Raw genomic sequence first — 12,014 nt, forward strand, 5'->3', positions numbered from 1 at the left:
GTGTGTAATTTCCCCAGTGTAGTGGAGACCACATTGTAGCACTAAATGCAATGAAGTAATTTGGAAGAAGTGTTAGAACATAGAACACTACAGCACAGTACAGGCCCTTTGGCCCACAATGTTGTGCCATCATTTTATCCTGCTCTAAGGTCTATCTAACCCTTCCCTCCCACATAGCCCTCTATTTTTTCTCTATCATTCATGTGTCTATCTAAGAGTCTCTTAAATGTCCCTAATGTATCTGCCCCCACAACCTCTGTCGGCAGTGCGTTCCACACACCCACCACTCTGAGTGTAAAAAAAAAACTTACCTCTGACATCCCCCTTACACCTTCCTCCAGTCACCTTAAAATTATGTCCCCTTGTGTTAGCCATTGTCGCACTGGGAAAAAGTCTCTGACTGTCCACTCGATCTATGCCTCTTATCATCTCATACTCCTCTATCAAGTCCCCTCTCATCCTCCTTCCCTCCAAAGAGAAAAGCCCTAGCTCGCTCAACCTATCCTCATAAGACATGCTCTTCAATCCAGGCAACATCCTGGTAAATCTCCTCGGCACCCTCTCTAAAGCTTCCACATCCTTTCTATAATGAGGCAACCAGAACTGAACACAATACTCCAAGTGTGGTCTAACCAGAGTTCTATACAGCTGCAACATCACCTTGTGGCTCTTGAACTCAATACCCCGACTAATGAAGGCCAACACTCCATACGCCTTCTTAACAACCCTATCGACCTGCGCGGCAACCTTGAGGGATCTATGGACGTGGACCCCAAGATACCTCTGTTCCTCCTAAATGAAGTAGCAATTAGTGAATTGCTACTTCACCTGGAAGGACTGTTTGTGTACCTAGATGGTGGGAAGGGAAGAAGTGAAAGGACAGGTGTTGAATCTACCATCATTGCATGGCAAAGTGCCAAGAGAAAGGGAATGGTTGCTTGAGATGGAAGCATGGATCAGGCAGTATGGAGGGGACGGTTGCTTTGGAATGCTGAAAGAGGAGGGGAAGGGATGATGTGTCTGGTGGTGGAAATCAATTGGAAGTAGTGGAAATTTTGGGAGGATGATCATTTGGAGATGCAGGATTCAGAAAGCTGACTGTGTACACACTGAACAATAAAAGCAGCATGCAGAGGGCAAAGCTAACCCATGGATCAGGTCAAACCTTTGCAGTCCTGCATTAGTTAGTCGGGAATGGTGGTTGATTGGGTGGCACACTGGCATGGCTAGTGGAGCTGCTGCCTCATGGCTCCAGCAGTTCGGGTCTGGTCCCAACCTCCGGTGCTCTCTCAAGAGTTTACACATTCCCCCATGGTCTCATAGTTTTTCCCCAGGTGCTCTGGTTTCCTCCCACATCCCAAAGACGTGTAGGTTTGTAGGTTAATTGGCCATTGTAATTTTCCTGTATTGTGTAGGTGAGTGGTGGAATCTGGCAGGACTTGATTGAAATGGTGGGAGAGAAGCTTACAGGGAAAATTAGTGCAGAGTGGGATTGCTCTACAAACTGGTATTAAGGCAGTGGCCAAAATGTCTCTTTCTATTTCATAAGGAAATATGGAAACAATATGGAATGTTGAGGCTGATAAGGTAGAAGCTGAGGACAAGGAAATTCGAGAGAGTCAGGGGGCAAAAATGAGTGTAGTCACTATTACTACGGAGCAGGTGCTTGAGAAACTGAAAGGTCTGAAGGTAGGTAGGATAAGTCACCTAGACCAGATGGACTACACCCCAGGGTCCTGAAAGAGGTAGCTGAAGAGATTGTGGAGGCATTAGTAGTGAGCTTTCAAGAATCACTAGATTCAGGAATGGTTCCAGAGGACTGGAAAATCACAGATGTCACTCCTCTCTTTAAGAAGGGAGGGAGGCAAAAGACAGGAAGTTGTAGGCCAGTTAGCCTGACTTCAGTGTTAAGATGACTTACGATGTTAGAGTCCATTATTAAGGATGACGTTTTGGGGTACTTGGAAGCACATGATAAAATAAGCCGAAGTCAGCATGGTTTCCTTAAGGGAGATCTTGCCTGACAAATCTGTTGGAATTCTTTGAGGAAGTAACAGGCAGGATAGACAAAGGAGAGTCAGTGGATGTTATTTACTTGGATTTTCAGAAGGCCTTTGACAAGGTGCCATACAAGAGGCTGCTAAACAAGATTGGAGCCTATGGTATTACAAGAAAGGTACTAGCATGGATAGAAGATTGGCTGACTGGCAGAAGGCAAAAAGAGTGGGAATAAAGGGGGCCTTTTCTGGTTGGCTGCCTGTGACTAGTGGTGTTCCGCAGGGGTCGGTGTTGGGTCCGCTACTTTTCACGTTATATGTTAATGATCTGGATGACGCAATTGATGGCTTTGTGGCCAAGTTTGTGGATGATACAAAGATAGGTGGAGGGGCAGGTAGTGTTGAGGAAGCAGGAAGTCTGCAAAAGGACTTGGACAGGTTGGGAGAATGGGCAAAGAAGTGGCAGATGGAATACAGTGTGGGGAAGTGTACGGTCATGCACTTTGGTAGAAGGAATAAAGGTGTAGACTATTTTCTGAACGGGAAGTGAATTCAGAAATCTGAGGTGCAAAGGGACTTGAGAGTCCTAGTGCAGGATTCCCTAAAGGTTAACTTGCAGGTTGAGTTGGTAGTAAGGAAAGCAAATACAATGTTAGCATTCATTTTGAGAGGACTAGAATATAAAAGCAAGGATGTAATGCTGAGGCTTTATAAGGCATTGTTCAGACCATATTTGGAGTATTGTGAGTGGTTCTGGGCCCCATATGTGATGAAAGACATGCTGGCATTGGAGAGGGTCCAGAGGAGGTTTATAAGAATAATCCTGGGAATGTAAGGGGAGCATTTGATGGCTCTGAGCCTGTACTTGCTGGATGTAGAAGGATGAGGGGGGATCTCATTGAAACCTACTGAGTATTGAAAGGCCTGGATAGAGTGGACGTGGAGAGGATGTTTCCAGTAGTGGGAGAGTTTAGGACCAGAGGGCACAGCCTCAGAACAGAAGGGCGTCCCTTTAGAACTGAGATGAGGAGGAATTTCTTTAGCCAGAGGGTGGGGAATTTGTGTAATTCATTTCCACAGATGGCTGTGGAGGCCAAATCATTGGGTATATTTAAAGTGGAGGTTGATAGGCTCTTCATTAGTAAGGGCGTCAAAGGTTACGGGGAGAAGGCAGGAGAATGGTGTTGAGAGGGAAAAATAAATCAGCCATGATTGAATGGTGGAGCAGACTCGATGGGCCGAATGGCCTAATTCTGCTCCTATGTCTTATGGTCTTAAGGCGAACACCATCCTTTCTCTTGGCTATTGGAGAGGGGATTAGAGCAGAACTGCGGAAATTAAAGGAGATGTGGTTGAGATGCCTGTCAAATATGGTCGAGGGAGAATCAAGGTTCAAGATAAAGGAAGGTGTCTTAAAGGCACCATTATGGAAAATCTCACCATCAGAGAAGAGATGCAGAAATTGGGAGAATGGATTGGACTTCCTGCAAGATGAGCACAAGACCCAGCCCCTTCACCCCAATCCTGCTGTTATGTCAATCAATTTTTACAAGAGGTGCCTGCTTTATTAAAAGAGAAACAATGATATTGTTATTGAATTTGAGTGATATCTTGGTGTTTGTGTGTGTGTGTTTGTATTTGTATGTATGTATATGTGTGTGAAGGGGAAACGGAGTATCTCAGTATGTTAGTTGATGGGAGAACATTTGGGGAACAGGTGAAATTGTTGGAGTTCACACATCTTGTTAGGTCGTTATGTTCCTTCCTGCATTGGTAATACATGTAGAAATGTCACACCTAGTATGATTCTCACATCCTGTCCATCACCTGCTGCCAGCTGATTTTGGATGTTGCCCCTTTCTACCATTCACCCCGAACATAGCAGCTCTTTCTGGGAATGAATTTCATCAATTAATAGTTCAAAGTCTGGTAGTGAACTTGGGTGCATGCTTCCTAAACTCCCTGCCTTGTCTCTTGGCCATTCTCTGTCAATATTTATAGCCTTAATCATGTTCATCGTTGTCTCTTATCACCAATCTGCAGGAACATGCCTGGAACATGAAGGTTACTTATGAAAATGATCTGCTCCTTGTTGAAAAGAGAGAGCTTCTACAACAGTTAAATGAGCAGGAGAATGCTGTACGGAACAACACTTCAGATGTCTGCAACGTAAAGCACAGGTACACACACTGTGTTATGATTCAATTTTTAAAGGTTTGTTTTTAATCAAGCAAAAGGGAAATTATTCAGAACAGGAGACCAGAAACCCGAACGGGCTGTGGAGGATGCTAGGTCAGTACCTTGTTGCCTTACCAGATTTTTAGAGTGTTTTAAAATTAGTTTAAAATCCCTCCAGAGTGGCATTTCTTGCATAAGCCCCTTTCCTGTAGTCATAATTGCCGAGTCAATTAACATAGACACAAAAGCTTTTTGCTACCATAAGAGGCAGGCAGAGGCAAGGTCTGGTGTTGTTCAAAATGCCTCTTTCACAACTGCAAAGCAAATCAGACCTTGGTTTATTTTTAGATGATTGATGGCTGGCAATCATCCACCTTACACTGCAGCAAGGTGCTCCAGTCAGCTCAACATACCAAATGAACTTTGGCTTGTAAATTTTATTTTTGAGAATATGTTTACAATGTATATATTTCCCTCTTGTCCCCAGATCTTCTTTTTAATTTGTGTTTGTTTTATTTCTTTGACAACTTTCTCATGTCCTCCTTGTTTTAGTATGATGTGTGTATGTTCACTGATAATGATGATGTAATACTTGGAGAAGGGATATGCAAAAGGACACACGACAGAACTATAACTACAGACATCAGATAGCAACAAGCAGAGAAGCAGCCTTGTTACTTGCCAGTGTTATGATTGCAAAATATTACTCAGCTGTATTTTCTAAACATCCATGGACCTTTCCCAATATTATTATGTCAGGGATGGATACCTGAGAATTTGATGCTTATCCTTTTAATGATTTTAATACAGCTACAAATGACCAACATAATCAAAGATGACAAAACATCATTTGGTCTCTTTGAACTCATCCATAATGCCTGTATATTTGGTCCTATAGCCTGACTTCCTTTGAAACCACCCTCCGAATACTTTATTCATACAGTTACTTACTTTATGATTGAGTGAGGTGCCACCTAACCTTACTCTCAAACATTTTTATATTTTTTCCATCTCGATAATCTTTTCTAAAGTTGGGATAACTTTAGTTGATCAAATCTTTACCTTTTCTAATGTACAGGAAGTCCCCGACTTACGAACGCCCGTACACACGAACCAACCTTCGTGGTCTTAACGACCTTCGGTTCGTAAGCGGGCCCGGCCCCCGATCCTACCACGGCGGTGGTACACCTTCTTTGCCCCAACCTCGGGCCAAGTTCGCATGTGCGGCTGGGGCCGTGCGCGGCTGCGATCCCCGGGCCAAGTGCGCATGCGCGGGCACTGTTCTGAGTTACAGACAAAATCGGGTTACGAACAGTCTCAAAAACGGAACTCGTTCGTAACCCGGGGACTTCCTGTACTTATCACACCAAAGATTTTGTATATCTGATTATCCAAACTAAGAGCAGGAGTAAGCTGATTTAATCCCTTGAGCCCTGGAGTCTGCTCCATCATTCAATATCATCAATTGATCTGAATGTAACCTCAACTCTGCTTCCTGCCTACCCCAGTAACTATCACCCTCTTGTTTATCCAGTATCTAACTACATCTGTCTTAAAAATATTCAAAGATTATGCTTCCACCAGTTTTGAGGAAAAGAGTTCCAAAGGCTCGTGACCCTCTGAAAGAGAAAAAAAAATGCTCGTCTATCTTCAGTGGGCAACCTCCTATTTTTAAGCATTGACCCCTGGTTCTAGATTCACCTGAAAGAGGAAACGTCTTCATCATATCCACTCTGTCAAAACCCTTGGGTCCTACATGTTTCAATCAAGTCACCTCTTACTCTTCTAAACTCCAGCAGAGACAAGTCTAGCCTGGCTAACCTTTCCGGGTAAGATAACCTCCCACATTCCAAGTATCAGTTATGTGAATTTACTCTGAACTGATTCATGCATTAGTATCCTTCTTTAAGTAAGGCAACTAATATTGTACACAGTACTCCAGATGTGGTCACACCAATACCCTTTGTAACTGAAGCATAATCTCATCTTGTAATAAACAATACTTGCAGAACATGCAAAACATGCACTAGGACACCCAAATCCTTCTGCATCTCAGAGCTCTGCAACGTCTCACAGTTTAGATAATGCACTTTTTTTTATTGTCCCTGCCAAATGGACAATTTCACATTTTCCCACATTATCCTCTGCCTGTGCCCACATTATTCTCCATTTTTGCTCAATTATTTAACTTATTTCTGTCCCTTTGTAGCTTCCTTATGTCCTCTTACTTTTTTTTTAACCTATCTTCACATCATTGGAAAATTTGGCATTCATACTTTCAGTTCCTTCATCCAAATCATTTATATAAATTGTAAAATGTTGAGGCCCCAGTGTCAATCCCAGTGGTACATCACTCGTTATTTCTTGGGGTCCAGGGAAAGACCTTCTTACAGCTACTCTCTGAGTTTCTTTTTAACGCAGCCAATATTCGCTCCATATATTACGCATGAGCTTTTTTGTTGTGTAATAACTATGATGTGGCGCCCTCTCTAATACCTTCTGGGTATTAAATACAGTACATACCCCAATTCCCCTTTATTCACACACGTTACTTCTTCAAGGAACTCTAATAAATTGGTCAAACATAAATTCCCTTTCACAAATGCATGTTTACCTTGTTTAGCTTTACGATAGAACTTTTCTTACTGCCCTGTTATGCTTTCTTTAATAATAACTTCTACAATTTCCCAATGACAGAAAGCTAACCAGCCTCTTGTTTCCTGCTGGCTGAGGATAGTTTTAAAGGAAGTCAGGCTATAGAACCAAATGTACAGGCCTTATACATGAGTTATATTGCAGAAGAGCCACAGCCTACTTTTGTTCTTAATTCAGATATTCATATTATAAGTGCATAGAAGAGGCAAAGAATTGAACAATAAAACTTATCCCAAATTTAGAAAAAGTGATCAAGAAGGAAAATATTTTAAAATGTTTGAGAGTAAAGTCAAATGGCCCCTCATCGAAAGGTGAAAAAAATTAACTGAAGTCAGACTATAGGACCAAATATACCAGCCTTATGGATGAGATACATTTCAGAAGAGCTATGATCCTTTAATCCTTTGGGTTGGAAAACTGATTGACATCTAAAAATCGTATGCACTGTTGGCTCAGCATTGACCTAGCTTTAAAAAAGTGCAGTTATCTCTGGTAATCCTCAATGGGCAGTCTTCCAGAAACTTCATGCAGTACTCCATAACAGGGTCCTATGTGGCAAAAAGATCTTCCTATAAGGCGCATGATGTGGAGCAGAAAAAAACTGAAACCAGTTGAACTCCAGCCCCTGAATTAGTTGGAACCATCAAGAACTATCAAAGCATTAAAATACTCCAAATGTTTCAGAATGTTTTTGAGATATTCTAAAATATACAGAAATGTTTTAACATGTATTGAATATAAAAAATGAAAGACCTATATAAGGTTAAAAAATTCTTTAAAAATCCATAAAAAGCTTTGAAAAAACCTTAAACACTTCTGAATATTTTATTTTAAAATGTCTAAAATAAATGAATAACCCATTCAAGACTTTTAAAATTCTTTAAATTTACAGGTTTTTTTAAAACTATGAACCTGTGTAAAAGTCTTTTAAAAGCTTCTCACAACTGTTCCCCTCCATTCAAACCATGAGGAAAAGACTGATTGCACCCCTTCTTACCTAGTACAAGATTTTTTAGGCTTTGCCCAAGTTCCCTTTCTCAAAGTGCAACCTGCTACCCAGCCATAAATCATTATTAGCAGCTTCTGAATTTTCATGGTTGTGCATGCAGAAACGTTTTTGTTTTAAAAGTTGTTGTTGGTTATATTCTGTGGGGAATATCAACAAGCTCTCAGAATTTGAAATTTTGTGAGTTTGCTGATGTTCCCCACAAAATCCAGATCATTGTCTATACTTGAAACTAATAGTAGAGAAACACCTAATACAATTACAGTGGTGCTTATTTCAAAAGACACAGACATTTAATATGGCTGCATCAGGCAAATAAAATAACAATTTACATTTTTATTGCACATTTAATGTGGTAAAAAATCCCAAGGCACTTCACAGGTATGTTACCAAACAAGACTTGCCACCAAGCCACAATATGACATTACATCTTTCATCAAGATTATGATCTAAAATTTACAGGCAAATCTTAAAAGGACAGGAGTGGTGAGATTTAAGAAGGGATTTTCAGAGCTTCCTGAAAACTGAAGCCTATAAAATGTACCAAAACAAATCAATGCTTTTATTTAAATCACAGAAACATATTTGATTTTCTTTGTATCAGATTGTGCAGCTCTGTTAAATTTGGTAGTTTTAGTAAGATAATTGTCAGTCTTATGGGATTTTTGACTTTGTTATTTTTTAAATTAAATCAATGTGCTACCATCCAATATAAGTAACATAAGCAAATAGTTAAGAAATGCCCAAGCTTTTTTCATATTTTTTCACATTTTAATTTTTCTTTTCCCCACTCCCCACTAGATCTACCAGCTGTGGTGCACACACATCGTTGGTGTCGTCAGCAACAAAAAGTCCAAATGAGCGATGCCAACGGAAATCCCATAAATCGGCATCCAGGTCAGTCCTTGATGTCGCTTGGGAAGCATTTTGAGCCAGCAGAGTTCTATATTGCCCAGTTCCATTACAGGAATGGGGATTAACAAGTTGGTATCGAAATGTTTTCTGTTAGTGAGGGCAAATAGATGTGGTTATGAACAAAGAGCACAAAGCTTGATTTGTGCAACAAGTAATTATTGAGTTTCCATTATTAGATGCAAACATATGCAAAGATTATGCAATGAACAGCTTAAGCACTTGGTCCAGGAAGACCCCCAGTTCAAGAGTTTAATTACTTTAGCCAGACAGCAAAATGGCACATGTGGCTTGTTGCCTCTGTGTCAGGCAGATGAAAATTGGATAGATTTCTGGGCTTGTTTGCCATCTGGTTGAACCATAATGGATTCCCTTTCTTGTTGAGATACTGAATTGATGGGCCAAGGTCCATAATGCTGCACGGTGCTGAAGTTTAAAAGAATAAGCAACTTGAAATTTAGATTTTTAACAACTGTAGATTATGAGCATTTTTTAGTGTTAGGAATAAAGTGAGACTCTGATATTTTCATTTCATATAGGGAGTAGATCAAGGCAATAGGGTTTCCACATGGTGCAGTTTGGGATTCCTAAAATTGTAAACCTTGAAGTCCTCTCATCTGGAATTTTTGCTCAAACACATTTGCTTGTTGCAATCCAGCAACATTTTAAAGTCTATTTATAAAAAAAATTGCTCTGAATAAATAATAGATTTAGTGATATAACCTGGCAAAATTTTATTAATACACTTGAAAAATATCTAAAAAAAAAATAAGCATTTTAATTAATGGTAACAGCCCACCATGTTGAGGAGTCTGAATTTAACTTAATGAAAGTAACTTGTAAAAAATATTCAAAATTATTTTTTAGTTTGTTTGCTTGCAATAGTAAGACCTAAGTAACCGAAAAATAATTTAAAACCTTTTGTAAACTTTCCTATTGATCTTTTTCAAGCCTCACAGGGACCTACAAAAGCAAGCCTTTTTTTTATTGCATGGTGCATATATTTTATGCCATTCAGTAGACTTGAATTGTAAGATCAACTCTGAGGTATGACTGATACTTCCATGTCGTGAATTTGTATCATCATCCTCCTTGATTTTGACATGCCGATACACAGAAGGGAGTTGGGTATGTAGCAGTGACATCAATCAGCAAGTCATGATGATTGGTATTGCTGCTGCAACATCCAAATTTGCAAACATGCTGAAGAAATAATACAGGCTTGAAATGGAGAAGCAGGCCTTAATAGGAGGAAGAAGGCTTGCTCAAACACATTAAAGAGACAGTCCTTATCTGAGTCACTGTTGGGAAGTCCACCACTAAAGATGACTAGGGAACCATCCTCAATGGGCCAGATATCTTCAGTGTTGCACAGAAAGCTTTTTGCTTTGGTTAGGAAGCAAGGTTAGGCAGTGTGAGGGTGGTAGGCGGCTTGTAGACCATTCCAATCATTCCATTGGATGTATAGCTCTGAAGCTACAATGTCGAGTTACCTGTCAGAGAAGCTGAATGCCCCTTTCTAATCTGGAAAAGTAATTTAGATATGGACTATTACTTTGAAGCGGTTTCAACAGGAACCAGCCCGTTAAGCTATCTTGTGTAACTGCACTGAAAACCCAGGATTCAAGATCCTTACGTGAATGAATCCTTACATATGCTGTGGATAAGATAATTCCCCAGCAACCCAGAAGAAACGTGTGGATCTTTTACATCATGCCATTTTAGTGTGTGCTTGTATACATGCTAAAACTTTGATTGTTTTTAAACAGGTGTAATAGATCAAAGATAGTTGACTTGGGTTACCCAGTGCTTGAAGCTCTGCAATCTTGTGTGTTATTTATCTTGCCAAAGTGGAATTGCAGTAGGTAAACTACACGTGAACTCCAAGCACTGAACCAGAAATTATGTAGCTGTGTGAAGTTGAAGAGTGGGGTCTGTGTCAGTTTTGTGTAGGAGTTCTTGGTAGCTAAATTCTGTTGCGTATGAGGCCTTAGGGATTGAATAGACCTTTCCTTCACTTAGATGTTGAAGCTTTTTGCTCCAGATTCCAGCATCTGCAGACTCTTGTTTCTAAATGTTAAAGGCACTTGAAATGAACAGAGTGATAGAGAGATTGAGAGGCCAGAGAGTGGATCAGGAATCAGGTGGAGATGGAGGATTGGGGCTGGATCTGGATATTTAGGCAGATGGAGGATCTGGATGGAACAAAGATCTGGAGTGTTGGCTGTGGAAGAATCAGGGAAGGGGCCAAGGATTGTACTGGAGTGGAAGATTGTATCGAACAGATGGGATAGGTGTCATTGAGCAGCAGATCGGGCCATTTCCATCAAGGTACTGGTTGGACTGATGGACCGGTCTGATGGACGATGATAATTTGGTTGTTGAGAGGGATGGAGTGGATTAACTGGATGGGTCAAGTGGGCAAGTAGGTGCTTGAAGTTTGGGGTGGATGTCAATCAGTAAGACAAACTGGAGGTCCAGAAAACATCAGCAGTGAGGTTGGTCATGGAGGATGAGGGGCAGGTGAGAAAATGGTGAGAGTGATCCTTTTGGGGAAAAAAAGTGCTGAATGGCAGGCCTATCTGGAAGATGGTGGACTGCATGAACTTCTGGCTATAGAGCAAATAAGGTCAATCTCTCTATAAGTAACACCAAAGTAGGCTTCAAGTGGTCCATGCTCCATACAGACCTCATTCACACATGACAGTTTTGGGCAAGACTCATCAAGATGTGTGTGAATGACATTTAACACCATAACTCTTGCTAAGTGGCTTCTGTATATACTGTACATCCAAGTCATATGCATTGGAGGTCTTGGAATAAATATCTGCACTTCCATAATACCAAAAAATATTGTGCTTTGTGTTAGAATTTCTCAGCAAGTATCACATTAGTTTCAAAGGAACAGAAGAGAAAATTGAGGAGTAGTGACTGACAAAATAAAGCCGTGGTCACAATGAATGAAAGCAAAGAAAAGCAGGTGATGCAGCCATAATATGGAATTTAGTCCTGATAAGTGAGAGGTGATGTACTGTGGGAGGAGTAATAAGGGTAGGACATTCACAATGAATGGTGTATTGAGGACAGAGGGACCTTGGTGTACAAGTTCAAGGATCCCTGAAAGTGGCAACACAAATAGATAAGATGGTGAAAAAGGCATGTGGATATTTTCCTTCATTAATCAGGACATAGAATATAAGAGCAGTGAGATTACGGTACAACTTTATAAAATACTGGAGTACTGTGTACAGTTCTGATCACCACAT

The 12,014-nt window shown here is 40.6% G+C and overlaps 1 protein-coding gene across 1 annotated transcript in view; it reads left to right on the top strand.

Annotated features, from left to right (window-relative positions):
- Nucleotides 1–12,014, top strand: part of ccdc30 (coiled-coil domain containing 30) — a 97,412-nt gene that overhangs the window by 75,683 nt on the left and 9,715 nt on the right. Inside the window, exons 24-25 of the mRNA XM_052039460.1 lie at nt 4,041–4,177; nt 8,638–8,733. Of these exons, the coding sequence (XP_051895420.1) occupies nt 4,041–4,177; nt 8,638–8,733 (233 nt within the window). The remainder of the gene's footprint in view (nt 1–4,040; nt 4,178–8,637; nt 8,734–12,014) is intronic.

Source organism: Pristis pectinata, chromosome 26 (assembly GCF_009764475.1).
Source record: "Pristis pectinata isolate sPriPec2 chromosome 26, sPriPec2.1.pri, whole genome shotgun sequence".
Taxonomy (NCBI): Eukaryota; Metazoa; Chordata; class Chondrichthyes; order Rhinopristiformes; family Pristidae; genus Pristis; species Pristis pectinata.